We start from the raw sequence: 20,796 nt of genomic DNA on the forward strand, positions 1-20,796 counted from the left end.
AATTATTGGAGTTCAGCAAATAATCACATATAGGTACTACGAAGATCAGCAAAAGATTTCATAGAAAATTTATTTTATTCTTTTCCAAATATAAATGGTTTACAGGAATTAAGAGAAAACCATATACTTTTTTTCTTTAATATAGATTAAAATTAAATATATCTGAAAGCTTTTCCTCATTCTTTTCCTATGTGGTTTTTCTTCAAAAATTTTCTGATTAATTAAGAATTAAAACTAATTTAAAAATTAGTTATTTCTCTATTTAAGTAACCTTTAGAACTAATTACTTGAGAGATGGAACATTTTGTATTAAATTATTGCTTTAGAAATGAATGGAGCTAAAAGAATAACTAAACTAAACTAAATAACTAAAAAGTTATTTATCCTTAAAGGTGGTAATGTTTTACTTCCTGTCATTGGAATTGATTTTAAAATGAGTGATGGGAGTTTGAAAAATATGTTTGGAGTACAGAAGTCCAGTTGCTAACAACTCTGAATTTAGTTATGTATCCATGTATCAGGAAGTATGTTTTAAATCTCTTACAAGCTGTGATACGTGTGCTCCAAATGCCACTTTCAACGTCTTGCACCTTTCATTAAGTCATAATTTAATGTTGGTTTCTTAGAAGTATTTGGGTTTATTTGTACTGCTACACACTAATTTTTTAAAAATACTTTTTTTTTAAAGCTTTCTTTCACCTTGTTTGCACTTCAAATGTTGATGTGAAAAATGCACTGACCTTCAGTGGGCCTCTGGAAGACATGTTTGGGTACACAGTCCAACAGTATGAAAACGAGGAAGGGAAATGGTAAGCTCTCTTTTTCTTTTTTTTTTTTTAACTGAACACTCCAAATTATCATGTATTCAGTGACTCAGGTGCTGTGCTTTTATTTTTAAGTTAGGATCAGATTCTGTCAGGCATATTTCTTAAACTTCTTAGGCACAGCCCTTAGGAAATCTGGAAAGACTGGGAGAGAAAAAGATCCACATGTGTACCTCCAATTATCTCCTCAAAGACATAAATGACTTCACAAAATGGGTAGATTTTGTCTTTGATGGAAGTGAGAAAGTACTGTGTTTTGCCTGAGCTCTGTTTTTTCCATTCACCAAATGAAATATTTACCTTTTCTTTCTGTTAATGTATTTACAATGAAGTTACTTCTACATTAAGTTTTTTTTTTCTAAAGTTTTCTGTCAGGGGTTGTCTAAACTGAATTGTTTAACTCTGTTGGTGGGAAGATTTACTTGTCAAATTATTAATTAGTACAGTACTCCCTCTGCCTTCCCTTTTGGAGGGCTAAGTATGTCTTGCAACTGGTAATATATTTGCACTGGGGACCTGGAGCCTTTATCTTAACCTCTCTTTTCCTTCCTGTTGTTCTAAGTAGAGGCTGTATTTTGGCATGCTCACTCATATGATTGCTTCTTGGTCATTTGATAAACACCTGCCTATGCTTTTCCCTTGTTAAACCCCAGAGGCTGACGACTGGGCTGTAGGACTGAAATAACCATTGTATGGTAAAAGGTTTGGGGAAGAGATCTCCATCATTCTTTGCAGCTGGCTCTGGTTTTCCCAGAGCTATTTTGACAATTCTTGGTAAACACAGGGACTCCTGCAGGCTTGCAGGAATGACAGGCAGCATGAGGCTGTGTGACAGACGGGCCAGACTGTTCTGTGGTGAGCAATCACCGCTGCAAGTGCTGGGTCTTCCAGACTCCGTAACTCTGACCACCACTGCAATACAGTGCTCAGAGAAATAAAACCACAGAGCCTCTTTTGAATGTGCTGGTTCTTGACTGCTGCAATTGTAGGATGTTTAAATACGCATTTGTATGAGGGTCGTGAGAGAATAAGAATAATGACCTTCTGTGAGCTAATTTAGACCTTCAGGAAATGAAATCCATTCTAGGAGCTGGGATTTTGCAAAGTAAGCCCTATTGTTGTAAGCAGTCCTGAAACCTTTCAAAAGCAAACAATCATATGAGCTGGAAATGGTAGATCTACCAGTAGCCAGACAGCAATATAAAGTAGTGTGGTAGATCTGGATATCTCTGAAATTGAACTCCAGAGTTCGTGTAAGTTGTCAGGCTTTCAGGACGTCAGTATTTAAAGCAGAAAACGTGTAAGCTGATAGTTAAAAATATACAAAGGAGCCTTGAGAGGATTTTTCTACTGCAACCTGTAGGGCACCAATAGAGCTTTCCAGCAACAAATGGTCTCTGAACCTGACTGCAGCTTTTTCTCAATAACTTGGGGATTCCCTTGTGCAAAAAGACAAAATAAAACAACCTTTCAGACCACATAACACTCTTTGTGGGGCTCTTTCTTTCTGACAAAGGATCAGCACAGTGGCATGAACTTGATGTCCATTGATAATCTCCCAGGGGATGTCAGGCACACCCAACTTCTCTGCATTTCACAATTTTGAAATTTATTTTAATAACCTTTTTTTTAATTAATGACAGGGAAGAACATCTCTTTTACAGTGCTGCTCCTCATTATTTAAGACTAAATTCTTCCTCTGAGTGCTTGTGAGCCTCTCTTTTGGCATTTGGTCTCTGAGTATGGAAAACAGGTTTTCATCTAAGATCTTGTAAGGATCAAGGACATATTAAATAAAGCATATCTTTCCTTCTATATTACTTCTAAGACTTGTTGTCTACCCACCTATATTGCTTTTATTGTCCTCTGGAATTTTTAAAAGTGTTATTCTATTCTGTAATTTGGTATATAGGCACATTTCCTTTTCATGTCCTTATTATTTCTCTTGCATCTGGACTGGTATAATAGATAATTTTCTTTTTCTTCATCCTATACTGCTAGTGTAGAGCTTGCTGCAGCTGTCCTCTCTCCGTAAGCTTTATTTGCTCACTTTTGTGCCTTGTTAGAAAGAAGACATTTCAGGTAACTTATTTAATTTGCAGGGTACTTATTGGTTCACCACTAGTTGGCCAACCTGAGAAAAGAACAGGCGATGTCTACAAATGCCCCGTAGGAAGGGACAGCCCATCACCCTGCACAAAACTGAACTTACCAGGTACGAAAGGAAATAAAGCTGTGTCACAGCTTTCCTAGTGATAATTTGCTTGGGGCTTCAGAGCTAAATGTGAAGAAGTTGTGTTTGTAGCATTACAAATAATTATACTTTAAGGCTTCTCACTATCCTGTGGAAAACATGGTCATACTTTTAGAATGGGTATGTGGTTGTGTTATCGAAATTTTATTATGACTGACATTAATTGACTGTGGTTGGCAGGCCTGGCCATTGAGCCAGGAAGGTCTTGGATCATAATTTCATGGTTTATCCTTTCCAAAGCTCTCTGAAACCAAGAGCTTTCATAATGCTATCAGTAAGCTTTTGATGAAAATGTAGCTAGGCTGATGCGTCTTATTATGCCAAAGGTAAATATTAATAATTTTTTTTGGTCAAGTCAAGAGATACCTGATGTAGACTGGAAGGAAATTCCTGTTTAATAAGAACTTCACTAAATAGACCTGTTGTGATATTTTTTGTCTCCTTGTGTTTCTTGAAAACCTAAATGTCGGTAATGCAACATAACAGTAACAAATAGAAAAGCTATTAAGTCAGTCATAGCAAGACAAGGTAAAAAATGACTTTTTTTACTAATTAACAAAACTCTGTGCATAGTAGTATCTTGTTTTCATTGTGCTGTTATTTTTACTTTTTTTTCTTTTCTTGCGGTTCAAGAAAACTATTTGAGACAGCAACCCAGACAAATTTTCTGGGATAAAAGCCAGTCTCAGAAATTTTTCTTGATTGTTGCAGTTGAAGAAGGAGGGGGAAGGGTGCTAAAATATTTGATGAAACTGTGTCAGTCTGGGTTTTATTTTAGAAGTTGGAAGCTCCATACTAGGGGATATATAATTTAACATTTTGTTTTCATGTTCCCAAATACTTAACATTTTAATCTATTTATAGCTTCTACTTCAGTTCCTAATGTCGTGGAAGTAAAAGAAAACATGACTCTTGGAACAACCTTAGTGACTAACCCAAAAGGAGGGTTTCTGGTAAGAAAGGACTTTTTGCTAATTTTAAAAGTCTGGTTTTTTTCTCGGATATCATAACAAAAACATTTCACCCTTTCTCATTTTTTAAAGGCATGTGGACCACTTTATGCTTATAAATGTGGACGTTTGCATTACACAACTGGAGTTTGTTCTAATGTCAGCTCCACTTTTGAAACTGTTGAGGCCATTGCTCCGTCTGTGCAAGGTATGCATGCTGCAGGAATTTTCCCGTGTGTCCAAAAATAAAGAGTGTCAAACAAGACAAATGTATACACATAGGCATACTGAAAAAAAATGAACTGCTTAACTTAGCTACCAGCATTACCAAGTTAAGTAAATGTTTTCATTGTCTGTATATAACCTAAATTCTTCCTACTTTTGGAATTTATCTCAGTATAAACAATCATTACAGTGCTATGTAACATCCAAACACAATTGCTAAAAATAGTTGCTTATGTTTTTAACTTATGGCCAAAAGGCTCCTTTTAAATAATGACGGCATACTGAGACCCATTTTAGTGATATACGTACAAATCTTAAAGACCTGGTCCTTTGAAAAAATTTTAGAAGAATTGATTGATATTGACAAAAGTAGGGGGTCACTGGTAAATACTCGTTATGTGATCTTCTTCCATTCTTAAATTTCTGCTTACAAGAAATCTCCTTCCTGATAAAAGGAACACAGGCCATGTGAAATACAATGCAAAAGTTGAGGAATTATAGTTGGCATGAAGCATGTCATTTCAGCCACACTACAGAATGATACACATTTGTTACTAACGACAGAAGTAGCTGAAGCTATGAGATAAGTCTGATACTTGTTACTGTCAATTCTTATGTGGCAATTTGTATTTCAGAGTGTAAAACCCAGTTGGACATTGTCATAGTCCTTGATGGGTCCAACAGCATTTATCCATGGGAGAGTGTCACAGACTTCCTGAACAGCCTCCTGAGAAACATGGATATAGGTCCTCAGCAAACACAGGTAACATGGTAGATATTTTATGGGGTTTTTTTTAATTTAAGAAGAAAAAACAATTTACAGGAAATGGTAGTGTCATTTATGGACCTTTTCAATTCCAAGAACTTGGAGCAGCAGGATACTGAAGCAAAATAGCTGAAACCACAACTAAGTCAATACTCAGTCATGAAGCAGCAATGTCAGGAAGACTATCCCTCCCCCCACTGCTCAGGCAGTCTGGAGAAACCAACTTTCTAACCTAGAGACAAAAGTTAAGTGCATTAAGTGAGGCTGCTTGAACACTGTCCTTTCCCACTTCCTTCCTCTCCACAGCCCCTTCTTGTCTTCCTTTGTACTTCATTGCACAAAGGTCATTTCTGCTCTTCTGAAGCACACATGCGTGGTTTGGACAGCTTTTGATTGTAAGCTTTTTGGAGCAGCGTTCTTAGTCCTGTGGAACATCGGGCATGCAGCTTTTAAACCTTGAGATCCTAATTAACGAGTGGCTGTTTAGCTGCATGTTATTAATGGCAGAAGCTGCATTTATATAATAAGTGGAGAGGGCCAAATTCCCAGCTGCTATAAATCAATGCGGTTCCATCAGAATTAATGGAGCTATGACCAATTACCCCCTGAGGATCTGGCATATGTCCCACCCGCTGTTTAACAGATTATGTAAATATCAGTTCTAAAAGAACTCTGGGAAGGGGAAAACAGTTGAGTCTGGGATACATATTAACACAAAAAGCTTTATTGACAGCAACAGAAGAAACTGTTTCTTCCTTTCCTTTCTCTATTTTCCACCTCTCGAAATCAAGGGTTTTCCAGGACCTCTGTAATAAATTATATGCCACAGGAAGTTTTGCAATGTTGTGTTAGCTCCTAACATTCAGCTCCTGCCTTCACAAAGGAGACTGTGAGAAGATGTAAAGGATATCTCTGTCTGCAGAGAGTTATACATAATTTTCCATGTTGATTGGGGTTTTCAAGTTACCATCCAGGTCCTCTGTTGTCTATACTGAACGCTGGATGATAATATCACTTATAAACTGTCAATATCACAATCATATCCTGTTATTTTAAACACACTCTTCTTCAGATATTGTGAGGAAGAAGAAAAAACACTTTGTCAAATTCTGCAGAAACGAAAAAATTCTTTCTGTTCCCTTAAACAGATGATTACTCAAACATGTATAATTTTGAAATACTTAAATCTGAACTTCCCAGTACAGAGCATTGGCTGCATGGAAATCATCACTGTCTTCTGCCCAAAGGTCTTCATGGGAGTGGTACGCAGGGCAATTAACTCCACTGCACCTTCCCTCCTCTTCCTTACCCAGCAACTCCTAAATTTTTACAATGCCACACCTCTGTTATGTTCAGTTTTGGAATACTGCCTCATCTGTGTGGCTCAGCTGGTGCACAATAGGTCCCTCTCTGGCCTGCACTCCAGCAGCCTCCCATCTCCACCTACAAAATCCCTTGTGCCCACAGTTTGGCATAGCTGCCCCTCTTCTCACACGTACACATATTCACTTGAGGACGTCAGCTTTGGCATCTGGCTGCTACAGAGCAGAAACATTTGAGAGGGAGATAAGAATGGGATAAGGAGGAGAGAGACTGAAAAACTGGAAATGGATGACAAAAGCTCAGTGGAATTTTCCCAGTTCCTCTTACCTTCCTCCTTCTCCAGAGCACATCTCATCTCTCTCCTCTCCTGTGAGCCCCTTGCTTGGGGACCCTGCTGCATCTGAAGTTAGTAATGAGTTTATACTCTGTCCCCCACCCACTCTGTCTGCCTTCTCAGAAAAAAATGTTTAAATGACTATACAATAGGGAGCAGGAGAAACAACAGAGCAGGCTTATTTATCCCCTCTCCTCTGGGAGCCCAGAAGAGAAGCATAGGAACAATAATATACTTTTGTCTGTTTAAATTGATTTTTCCAATTTAATTTTTTATTACCATGTATGTAGAAATCAGTGGACTTTCACTGACTTAAGATTGTTTTGCACAGGAAAGGAATGAGGTGATTACAGAATACCTCCTTAGCAGATTGGGTGTGACTTGTTCAAAACTGTTTTGATTAGATGCTTTTGAGATTTTTTTCCCCTCTTACCTCCTTAATGAACAATGGTCATTAGACTTGTAGCAAGTCAATAGAAATTGCTCAGTGTCCCATGTCTGGCAGATTTAAAAATGAAAGTCTGAAGTTTCAGATGCAGAAAGTCAAAGTTTATGGTATTTTTTCTTTCCCTTCCTCTTTCTCTTCTCCAGATAATGTACAACACCATACTGATGATTAAGTTGCATGTCTTGAGTTTTAGGATAAAAAAGTAAATGGAAAGTGATTATAGAAAAGTGGAAAAAGAAGGAGGAATTATGTAGAAATAATAGAAGTAGGAAAAAAATCAAAAGATTTCTCTAGGTTCTTTTTTGCCTAATTTTTAACTGTGTTGGAGATAATTATCTTCTTACTGTGGAAGGGTACGTTTTTTAACCATTTACATATGAGTAATGTAAATTTCTGTGGATTTCTCTCAAAAAAAGAAAGGAGGATACTTGAATAAGATCGCTTCTAGCTTTAAAGCTATGCTGGAAAGGCCTTCAGAAATCTTTAGACTGTTTCTATTTTTGCATTATTATATAGGCAGTTAGAGATGTTTGGCCTGTACCTTTCTGTGTCTCCAAAGGTGGTGTACTGTATCAGTACACTAATAAGTCATGACATGTCATCTCTTATGATTAGCTTTGTCTTCAGAAGAACAGAAGTGTATTTAAGAGATACGACAAAGACTGAGGATGAAGAAAGGTCTTTGCAAGAGTTTACAAGTAACTTGTGTTTTGAAATAAAATGTGGGAGAATTATTTTTTTGTTGTTGTTCAGATGCCTTTAAAAAGATCTCCTTATGAAAAAATATATTATCCATTAATGTTTCCCAAGGCATCTCTGCTTTTCTTTTACATGAAATATCAGTACATCCAAAAATATTCCTGATTTCTCTGCCCATCCCAATCCCAAAAACTAACATAAGATTTCATGTACCAAATGGTTTTCTTTTCATTTTGTTATTTTAGTTTTTGGTTTTTGCCAAATTGATTAGCTTAATAATTTATTGGGAAAGCCAGAATGTTCTTTCCAAATAAGGGTCTGTATTCATTTATAGGACAACAATAAATCATAGCCCTGAGAACGGCTTTGTTCCAAAGTAGAACAGTCCATCACTTGCCTGTTCTCTTGTACAACACTTTTCACAGGAACTGGGGACAATTAAAGAATTATTCCCTTGTGTAATGTCAAAGCCATGGAATGCTAGGGAAGGGAACATAAACTTAAGAATTACAGGAATGTTCAATAGATTATGGTCAGTAATGCTGGGAAAAATAATAGGTTCTCTGGAGTAGAGCAGAATTATGTCCTTCTGTGTAGCACTATTGCATTTTCCAGATATAAATTAAACAAGAAAATCAAAATATACAATGCCTGTAAGCATCATTCTTAGGGGCTTGCTGAAGTCCCATAAAGGCACATATGCATCATGTAGAATGTCACTTTTAGTTTTTCATAAGATGAAAAGGCTATATAAATTCAAACCTTCATTGGTGTCTAATAGAATATAACTCTAATTTTGCAAGGTGATCAACCTGTGATCCTGTAGGAGACTGGAACATGAAGCCTAGCAGCATTTTCTCAGAGACTTTTTGTTACCTTTTATTGAGGAATGGTTCATCTTTGATACCATGGAATATATAGAAGATGATGATCAGTGTTTTCAAAGCTAGTGCTAAGGAAGGGTCGCACATGACAGTTGTATCCCATAAGATAACCACATGCCCCCCTTCCTTCCTGATTTACAAGCTATGCTGCACAGTGCAGTTTTCAGACTCAGATGTTCTTCCCATTCACTTCCTGAGAAGGAAATGCTCAAAATGTGTACTTGCTGTGATCATGGACATTTCCTTTCAAACAGGAAATTATACAACTCAATGTCAGCCTGTAATCTTTTTTTAGGAAAATGACAACACCAACATGGGTTTCTAAAATCATACAAGACTGGCAGATGCTTTTCATACTGGCAGTCAATAGATGATTTCATTATTGGTACCTCAAAATCTGGAGAAGGAGCCATGAATCCACACCAAACAGCTTCCCAGCATACTATAGTCTCTGGCTACAATTGGTGCATGACACTGGAATTTTTAACCCATTACTCCTCCTCCTCCAGAAAATCAAGCATGATGCAAATCTCTTGTTCATCACCAGTTCACAGCAGTTTTTCTAAAAGACTTAACAGCATCCTATTCAGATAATGTGGTGTGTCACTTTAGATTCATTCCAGAAAATAGTTGCTTTGGAGGGAACAGGTTAAAAATTTCATCTTCAGGTTGTAGTTTATTCAGTGCCACATGAGTGTTCTGAGTGATGAGACAGAGTGTGCCCTGGTTGGTTCTGTAAACACTGCACAGGGTTAATAGCCCTCAGCTCACAGGAACATTGCAGCCTCTGCATTCTCTCTGCTGCAGATGGAAGAGGGCATAGCTCCAAGAGACAAATATCTGAAAGGCAGCAACTTGTAATAAGTTTGAGCCTACATCACTTCTTACAGATTTGACTGTGTTTTCAAAAAGATACGAAAATTCAGTGTGATACATTGGCATGTGATAGATTTTGCTATCACATGCCAATATAATTATAGTCCCATAATAATTTGTAACTAGCATTTCATAATGATCATGTTATTGATGTTTACTGTGAAATATTTATCCAGTTCTAACCCTTCTGCTACAAGCAAACAAATGCTTTGCAGAATCTGAGAGGCTATGAAAGTACCTAAAAAAAACCCTGTAAAGCAATTGTAAAGTACATACTAAGCCACTTCTAAAGTAATATGATGGCAGAAACATCCCAGAGGTCTTATTGATCTTCAATAACTTAATGCTAGAGTGCTTTTAATAATAGATGAGTGAGTTATAAATGCCACACAATACTGCATTATCCTAAATAACACCTATAAATTGCCATGTGTAACGTAAAATTGAAATATGCTAATGGAACATTGTGTGGCTTCTTCCCAGTAAAAGCTGTCAGGAACCTGCCAAAATATTAAAACTGACAGAGATGAATGGTAGAAATTAATTAATATTTAAGAATATTGCTCATCTTTTTATTCCACTCTTGATTTTGCAGCAGGTTTCCTCAAGCATTTTGTGGTTATTGCACAATCCCGTGTGTTAATCTTCCAGACAAAGACTTGTTCTGCTAAGGTCATCTACAGGCTTTATATTACCCTCCCCCATCCCAAAGCCACCATTTCCTTCATGTTTTACCCTCTGGTACTTGTCAGGTGATGCTTTGACTTATCTCCTGCTGGGAGAACATGCATGTCATGGATGTCCCTGCTGTCTTCATCAAGATAAGAATAATTGCATCTTCCTGTTTCTAGGCTAAATTTAGAGTAAATAAACTATTGGATATAGGAATGTTATATTTGAGTGGAATGAAGAGTTGTGAGTGAGCCACAAGGAAAACATTTCTGTGGAGTTGTGACTGATGGCTGGGGTGTTGGTCTGCTTGGCCTAGAGGAGACCAGAACTCCCATCCAGATTGCCTCAAGCCAGGAAAACCAAGGACTTGAGACAGATTTGGCTTTATTCCAGTTTTTAATAAAAGCAATTTAGAAACTTCAAAATGTTCATGAGACTGTCATATAGCTAGTCTTGCTCAAACTCATATAGGTGTTTCATCCTTGGGAAACACAAAGAGTTCAATTCTTCTCCTGGCTGTAAGTACAAACAGACATTTATCCTACTGCAAGAGGCAGGGATATTTTCTTTAAGGGTAGTTGATTTTAAAACATGAACTCTGTGTTTCAGGTTGGAATTGTTCAGTATGGACAGACTGTAGTCCATGAATTTTACCTGAATACATACTCAACAACAGAAGATGTGATGGCTGCAGCCTCGAGAATACGCCAGCGGGGCGGCACACAAACCATGACAGCCTTGGGAATAGACACGGCCAGGTATGCAGGCAAGATCCTGTCCTGCACGTGGGAGAAATGAGCAGGGCAGGGTAGTGATTCTGATTTTATGTATTAAAAACATGGTATGGCTAAAGTCTGACTTCATTTTAGCTAAGCTAGCATGATTTGTGAGGAAGGTGGACAAGCAGACTCTATCCAGCACCTAGAGCAATTGAGTATGAAAGGCAGCTGTTTCCTGAGTGGAGGAATTAGGAAAATATAATAGATATGGAACAAGATTGTAGGCCTATGCAAAGAACTGACAATATCTGATGTCCACATAGAGCAGGTAGGAACGGTGTATGTAGAGGGATGAAGAAAATCAAGTTTTTCAGAGGAAAAACAAAAAAATAGAATTTTTAATGTTAATTTGTTTTCATTCAGAAGTTGAATATTACAATGTTTGGATCCACACTTCTCAAAAGTTCTAAAAATTTTCTATGCTAAATCTTTGAAGCTTCTCAATCATTGGGAGATTAAATACCTGTTGTAGCAATAAAAATGTTTAGAAACGCTTCTTTTATGAGAAAAATGAAATCTGACTTTTATAGAACAGACAGTAAATGTAAATCTCTCAGAAAATTTCAAACTGTACAACGTTGTCCTGGTATCTGTTTTCTTTTCTGGGTTTGTTTTTTCCATCACAAAAAGTGTGCTTTTATTTTACAAAAGATTGCATTCACTCTTTACAAGCAACCATTTAATGCAATATGCAGCATCCTTCCAATGAACAATTTGATTATCTGACCAAAGTTTTGTTGATGTGGTGTACAATTGAATTCTTATATATTAAGGCTTTCCTGAGATATGGGTAGAAGCTTGAGGAGTCCAAACAAGTTCATGAAAGCAGAGCCAGTTGAGAATTGCCAAGTTTTCAGAAACCACATCTAGTTCGGAAAGCCCCTGTGTACCACAAACTACAGCAGGCTTGTATATACAGAAACTGTCATCAAAAGCTTCCTCTGTTCTCACAGTCATCCCCCCTTGGCCATTTTCAGTGGTAAATTTCAGCTTTCACTCATGTGGCCAGTCCTAGAATTCTGTGGTATTTTTCTGAAAAGAGGAAGCCCTGCTTCCTTCCTTCTCCTCCAGAGCCCTAATCCAGCCTTGCCTTGTTAGGTCCAGAGTCTGGGCAAACAGAGGCCTAAAACCTCTGAACCTTGCCCATCTGCAACTCTAACATTCAAGTGGGTGCCCCAGCCTGCCTCCATTTACCTGCAGCCTATTTCTGCCGTGTCCCCAACCCCAGTGCTAATTCACATAGGTGTGCAGAGGTGTGCTGGTAGCTGAGTAAATAGTTTGACCACTTGAAGTGCTGATGTAGCATGGAAGTAGGTGAGGGCTTTCTACGTGGGTTTTTAGAAATGTAGGGTGTTGGCTGGGTCTCTTTTTAAGATGCCAAAAGCTATTTTAAAGTGCTAGAAGTTTATTTGTAGAGGGGAAGAATTTTTCACTATCCAGATTTGTATTTTCTGCTATTGCTCTCAAGCGAGTGAATGATGAATGAATGCTTGTGAAACTTTGGCTGTGAACTGTCATGTAAGTTCCAATTGCAGTTGTTTGTATTTGTTCATGGCTAACATTAATCTCCATTTCCTGATTCCTAGTTAATATAAAATCTTGTAGTTTATGGTTGGCTATGCAAATATGATGCATGTGCTAAATGCTGACATTGCCTTTCTCCAAAACGCTTTATGGTCCCTTTAGGGAAGAAGCTTTTACTGAGGCTCATGGTGCACGAAGAGGAGTACAAAAAGTAATGGTTATTGTGACTGATGGGGAATCACATGACAACTACAGATTACAAGAAGTGATTGATGATTGTGAGGATGAAAACATCCAGAGATTTGCTATTGCTGTAAGTGAAATTTAATGGGAAAATTCAGAATGTTAAAAGCATGTTTCATCTTCCAAATGTAATTTCAGTTTTAGAAGTTAATTTCACAAAATCTTTATGGAAATATAACTATTTCAGAGAGGAAAAAGCTGAAAAAAACATTAAAAATTTGCTTTCTGATTTTATAGCATATAAGAAAAGCAATTTGTCTGTCTTCCTTGTGATGATGTGTGTGTATCTGTGTGAGGAAAAAGGAGGAAGAGTTTGAGGGAGGGTTTTAAATCAAATCCTCTTTTTTAAAAGCAACACTGAGCAAAGGGACTAATACAATTCTAAGCAACTTCTATGGAAACATTACCAATTTTTAAAAAAGGCAAATGTAAGCCATCAAAAAATACTTGTTCATTATGTCTGTGTTTTATGCTTGCTTTCTAAAGCTGTCATTTTCATGCTAAGCATGCTAAACAGTAGCTGAATGAGAATAGAGGTTAACCCATATCAAGAAATATGAAAGCATCACTTATGTATTTGGTGTTAATACTGAACTATATTTGTGCATTTTATGCTCAAATCTATTTTCTGGTCTTAATTTTTAAGGGACATTGGGTTGTTGCCTTTTCACTGCTTTCTTTGTCTTACTATCTTATTTTTTGGTAAAAAAAAAAAAGGTGGTATGAAACCATGAAACTTAAAGATGTTATACTTAATTTAAAGAAAGATATAAACCGAAGGTTGAGTCCAGCAGCACACAGATTTTCAGTTGTTTTCTTCATAAAATTAGAGATAACTAAAGAAAAAGTTGTCCTTGACACTGTAACAGTTTTAGCAATAAAATCCCAGTTTAGAACCAAATATGAATTGTGCCAGTGGGCTAAGATGCTAGACCATAGGAATTTGGTTTCTGTCTCTCTCTCAAATCAAGTTTAGTCTATAGAGCACTTTTTCATATGAAAAATGTCTGTTTGTCTGGGAATTAAGAGAAGTGAGGTTTTTTTGCTGAGGTATCCTGAATTGTTACAGCAATGTTGTTAAAACTGCAAATCAAATCTAAAGTCTTGTATTGTGTTGAAGTTGTTAACACTGAATGGAAGTGTTGTTCTTATATGTATTTGTAGGGCAAATCTTCACAGAATAAGGAACTATTCTATGCCTAATCCACTTGTCAGTAATTGGATGTATAGCATGTTATGATAAAAACTGGTGGATATGCAGAAGCCAGTGTAATTGTTCTCTGGGTTGGAAAGTGTTTAGTTGGTTTTTCCCTAAATTATGGTGGACTTCAACAAATCAGAGAATGAATTATTACGATTTTGTGAAGAAGGGGTGAAAAATACAGTTGAGGATAGCAGACATCAAACCATACTGTCGCTCTGTTTCCTGTCAAATGATATTTTCAAAAAAACAACTGAACCATCATATAGTTCTGTTCTCCATGAGAAAGAATGGCTTCAAATCAATTTGAGTGAGGTTTTAACAAAACAAATTAAGGTTAGATATGATTTTCCACCATTCTCTGACAACTCACCTCAATGATATCTTTTTAAACAGGTTATAAAACATATGCTTGACTCTTTTTTGGTTTCTTTGGGTTTCTTTTATTTCCCTTAGATTCTTGGCAGCTACAGCAGAGGAAATTTAAGTACTGAGAAATTTGTAGAGGAAATAAAATCAATTGCCAGTAAGCCTACTGAAAAGCATTTTTTCAATGTCTCAGATGAATTAGCTCTTTTAACTATTGTTGAAGCACTTGGAGAGAGAATATTTGCCCTGGAAGGTATGACATTATTTAAAATTTTACTTTATGCCTGCATTACAACTGAAACAAATAGAAAAACACCTGTTTTTATCTTCCTTTGAAATGCATTCTGCTATGTGAAATTTATTATGTAATTATTTCTTCCATGCTGGTTATAAAAATATTTTATAATAGGCATCAAAATAGTAGTTACAGATGTGACTATATGCTTAGGAGTTAGAGGCTGTGGAGACAATAGCCTAAAAGGGTAAGTAACCAGAAGTGTTTTAATGTGATAAATAGAAAGTTGCCCACTTTTAGGTGAAAAACATTGCCAGATCATACCCCAATTACCCCATGATCATCTGGTTTTCTGCCTAAATGCTTAGGGTCACTTTTTGTTTAATTATTAATTACAGCATATTTTACTATACAAATTAGCATGGACTTGCTGTGTAGAGTTAACACAATATGATTTTCCTTTGGGAAGGTTCACAGTGTTCAGATTTTAGCACAGAAAAGTCATTCTCTCATAAAGTCTGCTTACATTCTCCATCCAAACGAGACAACACTGCCCAAACCACTGTTTGTTTCAAGTAATACGGGTAACAAGAGACAGAGTTTATTAGTTATAAATTATACTGGTCACCTCTGAAGGGATTCATGTAGTACAAAGAAAACATCCATCTCTTTGGACTATTTTTTCAACACTTTGACTTTCCAAATAGCAAGAATAGTGTAGTTTATAGCTGGAACAAAATAAAAGGTCGACTTGAATGTACAAAATTTAGAGAATATTTTCAGTTTTTTTACATTGGAGTTGTATTTCTCAGACATATTTAGATTTTTTTAGTGTATTATTTAGTTTGGTCAAATATTAATGTTTTCAGCTATTATTAAATATTTTCAGCAATAAAAGTTTTATTAAAATGTAATTTATATGTTCTTTTTTACATTCTGGATGATTTTGTTTCCTCAGCTTTGCAATAAATTAATTTGAGGAGAATCTAATCTCTCTAAAGATCAAAGTTTAGCCTACTTAGGGCCATTGAGTACTTCAAAGTTAATTGAACAGGGTGCTCTTTTTTTATGTCACTGTGTACTAAGAATACACTTTCAGTAGGAAATAGTTGTTCAAACAGAAATTGAAAACTTGGTTTTCAATTCGTCCTTTGTACATTTCAAAAAGTGAGAAAAATATTTGCGTTTCATTGTCAGAATAAAATGTTAGTTACATCTATTAGCTATAATGAATATAGAATATGAAGTTAATTAATGTTGCAACAGGTGAAGGATGTAAGACCTAGCATGACTGATTTTTTGAAAATCTAATTAATTTCATTACGGCCAAAAGGCATCTTGGTTTGCAGATTTTCTGTAGGAACACAGAGATTTCTACATAAGATACCTGCAGTATGAGATGTGACATGTCTCCTCCTCAACCTAAGTCCCAGAAATCATGTAATCTGTCTGCAAGAGAATAAGAATAGAAATGAAAATGGGATTTTAGCTTTTTGTCAAAGCATAGCAAGGTCAAGCTGCTCCAGCGGATTGGAGCTAGATAATACTGACTAAATAAATATGCTGATTCTTGAGACATAGTTTACTGTCCTATCCCAAAACCTTTCAGTTGTATTCTGGATTCACAATTATGTCGATGCATTTTTCTGGTGGTGGAAGCAAGCAGGTTAATTCTGTGCCCTGCAGCTTTTGACAAGCCAGCTTATTGGTTGTGTTTAATTGGAGATTAATCAGCTCTGTGCATAGTAGCTTCTGTGCATCACAAGAACCTTGTTTGTTGAAATTTGATATCTGAATCTGTTTAAATTCTCAATATAAATTGCTTCTTGCTAATGTAGTAGTACATTTTAATTTTTTTTCTTGGATTTCTTAATTTCATTTTGGTTCTTTAAAAAATTTAAATAAAAATTGAGAGAGATTTGAAAAATCAAATCCAACAAAAACTCCTGCTTGACAGCCAGTGAATTTTTACACATAATCTTTTTCATATGCCTCTGTGTCTCATGGCACGGACATTGCTATTAACAGCAATTTTATGTTTTATTCAACCCATAGGCAGGCACAATGTTTTTTCACAAAATATCCTTTGTAAGATGCTTGGCACTTTAAAACTGAATGGAAAGTTAGGATAAGGGCCATTATCTAAGTAGTATTTTGAGCTGCACACTCAACAGTACCAGCTTTGTCCTCTGCATCAGACTGTGAGAATCCTGTCTTTCTCAGCTCATTAGGGAGCATCCTTTACTGCATGAAAATATTGTTCATCAGCAGATGTGCAGCTTAAGAGTTTTATGCCTAAAAATGACTTGTTCAGACTTAGCAAAGCAGCTACATCTTGTGAAACATGATAGTCTTCATTTGTATGTCAAACACTTTGTATTGAGATCATGTCTCCTTCCTACAACTGGCTGTAAATTGCCACAATTACGAAAGCCATCATGTCCCCGGGAGCAACTGCGTGGGTTTAGTTGCTGAGTATGAAAAGTTCAGCATCATTTAATAGTCCAGATGCCTGAAATTCATGCAACCTTGGCTTGCTATGGCTCAGTTTCATTCACACAGTTGAACGTTTGCTGCAGCATTCAGCTGGTAGCAAACTGTGAACTCTTTCTGGACCAGTGTCAGAGATTTCATAGCTTGCCTCTGCTATCTGTTAGCATAGCTTGCTCTCAAGGAAGAATCAACATGCAGAATATAGTTTCCTTTACCACTTGGCAAAATAGTCCTTGACTATTAAGGGCTGCTTATCTTTCTTTTAAGTAAAGGCAAAGGCAGAACTTTTTCTTCCCTGATGATATTTCAAGTTTACCTGGAAGAAAACCAGCCCATCAAAGTTTAATAACTAGCATATGACTACTTGACAAGATACTGAAGCTAGTACAAAATAATAATAATGATAACTTTTTTATACACAGTCATTTAAGAGAATCAGATCTTCTTGTAATTTTCTGGGTGGGATTATCATTCCCAAGCACTTTGCTGAGGCTTATGAATGTTGAACAGCAGAGATTTTCCTATGTTGTTTTTGCAAAGGTTCATACAAACATCAAATGGTTTTCATTTAAAGTTCCTCCAGCTGCCTACAAAACTTTAGTTGCTTGAATACGAGGCCAGGGTTACATGGCTGGTGTTTTATTGTTCACTTAGCTCAAGTGGAAAATGGCTTAACCATATTAATCAAACATTCCAAACATACTTACCATCAGCCTGAGTTCAAATCTGGTCAGTTTTAGCCCAGCAACTTTGTTGGACAAGTTCTGAGACATGATCTTAAAATGGAAATTCCCGTACTTAATAGTAGCATTCAACACAGGTCTTTATTTCTGTGTTGTTTATAAAGCTCTATGGTTTTATAGTCTGAATAAATTAGTTAATTATGCTAATTATGCTATCCTTTACAATCATATGATCATTTTCATAACACTTTTCAGTTACTTTTCCAGATTGGAATGAATTTATTTTTGAAACTTTTTTTTTTCTTTTAATAGCAACAACAGACCAGCAGGCCTCCTCTTTTGAAATGGAAATGTCTCAAGCTGGTTTCAGTGCTCATTATTCTCAGGTAAACCAATGGTTTGAAGATAGAAGTTATTTTACAAAATAGGTTTTTGCTGGTGGTTCTATGAATTTGGAGTAAGTGTTTCAGATTTCTTTGTATAGTCCTGTTTGCTGTTAGAAGTTTTGGAGTGTCCTGTAATCCAGTTACCTTTTTTGTAAAATGTATGTAAAGAATATTTATGAACAATAAAAGCTTAAGAGAGTACATATACTTCACATGAACTCTAAACTTAGTGTTGTCATAGCTTTCTGTCAGGAAAATAGTCTAGAAATATGTCAAGAAAGATTGAGTAAAAACTTTTTACTAGAGCTCTTAGTGACAGAACAAGGGGCAATGTTTTAACTTGAAAGACAGTTCCAGAGCAGGGCCACAAAGATGACCAGAGGGCTGATGCACCTGTCCTGTGAAGACAGGCTGAGAGAGATGGGGTTATTAGCTTGGAGAAGAGAAGGCTCCAGCCTTCTAGTATTTAAAGGGGGCTTATAAAAATGGGGGAGAATGACTTTTTACATGGGTAGCTAGCGATAAGACAAGGGGGAAGAGTTTTAAACTAAAGGAGCAGAGGTTTAGATTAGATGTTAGGTAGAAATTATTTACATGGAGCAAAGTAAGGCACTGGAACAGATTGTGCAGAGAAGCTGTGGATGCCCCACCCCTGGAGGTGTTCAAAGACAGGTTGAATGGGTCTCTGAACAAACTGGTCTAGTTAGTGCATCTCTGCCATGGCAATGGGAGTTGGAACTGGATGATCTTTCAGGACATTTCTACCCAAGCCTTTCTATGACCCTATGACTGTAGGATCCATGCCATAATAGGAAATGCAAGGCTAACTGTGTAAATACACAGGAAGCATTACCCAAATGTGAGCATCCTCAACCACGCATGTCTGAAGATGATTCACATAGAAAAAAGATGATTCACATAGAGAACAGGCTTTTTGTTTTACTCTTCTTAAGGATTGGATCATGCTCGGAGCAGTTGGAGCATATGACTGGAATGGCACAGTGCTCATGGTGAAAGACACTGGTATTTCCATGCCAACTAATGACACCTTTCGTGACAGGCGTTCAGAGAGAAATGAACCTCTCGCAGCCTACCTAGGTAAGGGAAAGAGCCTACCTTGCAACACTTTTCAACAAATTCTACAAGACATCTCTCAGAGCTCATTCAAAAAGAGTATGTTACAGAATATTTTACATGCCAGGATCCTGGGAGAAAGTCTACTCTCTGATTTTCATGTTCTTCTAAAAAAATAAGTAACAACTCCTACAACTAGAAAACAAGTCCAAACATAGAACTAAGTACATCTAGACTTTCCCAATGGAGATGTTTAATCTGTTCAAAGAAGATTTCACAAATTCCTCTAGTATTGTTATCAAGTTTTCTATGCCTTTATAGGTAAAAAGCCTTATACAATATTAAGTCCAAATATTTGCTTAAAATTTGGCTGTTTTCTGTCACTCAATGGACAAAACCAGTAAGACAAACATCTTTTTTTTTTATAGTAATGTTTTGCATATTGGCAGGTTATGTTTCTACCAAAAAGCTTCAGTGGCCTTGCTCCCTCCTCTAGGTCTTGCTTTCTATACCTCCTGCTTCTGTTTGCTCTGTTATCTCATTTAAGTCATACTTCCACTGACAAAGAATCAATGCTAGAATATTTTAATGATTTTCCCTAAGTACACTTTCTTCATTGCCAAATGCCTTTAGCTGTTGCCTTTTATTACAACTCCAATTTGGTAATGTAATTTGCAAATTAAGATTGTAAACTCCCATAATACTTGCAACTCTTTCATGGTTTTAATTTCACTGCAAATTTTTCAAGTCAAAGTTGTCAAATTGTTAATATTAAACAGAATAGATGTAGGTTCAAAATGCCCCCAGAATCACTTTTTGAAGACTCCGTGGGTTTGACAGCAGGTCAGTGACAACTGTTCTTTGAAAGCAGGTTTTCAACCAGCTATTCATGGGTTATTTCTTACACTGTGTAAGAATGGCAAAGTGAATATGGCTCACCACCCTGGGAACAGGTTTAATAACCCTGGGGTGCTCCTCACTCTGAGACTGTAAATGAAAAAAAAGGCCTTTTAATTTACTGCTATTGCTCTCTACCATAAATAGAGCTAAATATCTAGTTGTGGAATAAACCTTACAAAGGCTCTGAATCACAGCAAGTATTTCTGATGCATTCTGTGTGTATTGCATCTTGATTTCTTTCCACTCCCTAGGATATACTGTGAATTCAGCAGTGACACCTGGAGGTGTGCTGTACATAGCAGGACAGCCACGATACAATCACACTGGCCAAGTTATCATTTATAAGATGGAAGGAAAAGAGGTGCAAGTGATTCAGAGGTTAAATGGAGAACAAGTAAGTATGTATTCACAATTAACGTACAAAAGAAATAAGCAGAAGAAATAATAAGTATTTCAAATGACAACACATTAGAAGAGCACATGAAACTGGGAGTTAATAAGCAATATCAGAAGGAAAAGTTAGGCAGACTCTCTGGTATAATTAGCCATGTGAATTGTACTGTATGATAGATCCTTGGGAATTTTGTCTTTGAAGGTTAACTCTTCACTAGTGTCAAAGTGGTTGTTGCCATCTCTGTATATGCAATTTTTTCT

General features: G+C 36.5%; 1 protein-coding gene across 3 annotated transcripts in view; it reads left to right on the plus strand.

Moving 5' to 3' along the window:
- The window catches only part of ITGA1 (integrin subunit alpha 1), a 73,776-nt gene that overhangs the window by 28,210 nt on the left and 24,770 nt on the right, over positions 1 to 20,796 (plus strand). For all 3 annotated transcript variants that reach the window (XM_064403461.1, XM_064403462.1, XM_064403463.1), the window contains exons 2-12: positions 689 to 809; positions 2,927 to 3,039; positions 3,943 to 4,031; positions 4,122 to 4,236; positions 4,889 to 5,016; positions 10,865 to 11,013; positions 12,721 to 12,871; positions 14,459 to 14,624; positions 18,095 to 18,168; positions 19,122 to 19,266; positions 20,394 to 20,536. In XM_064403461.1, coding sequence (XP_064259531.1) covers positions 689 to 809; positions 2,927 to 3,039; positions 3,943 to 4,031; positions 4,122 to 4,236; positions 4,889 to 5,016; positions 10,865 to 11,013; positions 12,721 to 12,871; positions 14,459 to 14,624; positions 18,095 to 18,168; positions 19,122 to 19,266; positions 20,394 to 20,536 — 1,394 coding nt within the window. The remainder of the gene's footprint in view (positions 1 to 688; positions 810 to 2,926; positions 3,040 to 3,942; positions 4,032 to 4,121; positions 4,237 to 4,888; positions 5,017 to 10,864; positions 11,014 to 12,720; positions 12,872 to 14,458; positions 14,625 to 18,094; positions 18,169 to 19,121; positions 19,267 to 20,393; positions 20,537 to 20,796) is intronic.

Source organism: Passer domesticus, chromosome Z (genome assembly GCF_036417665.1).
Source record: "Passer domesticus isolate bPasDom1 chromosome Z, bPasDom1.hap1, whole genome shotgun sequence".
NCBI lineage: Eukaryota > Metazoa > Chordata > Aves > Passeriformes > Passeridae > Passer > Passer domesticus.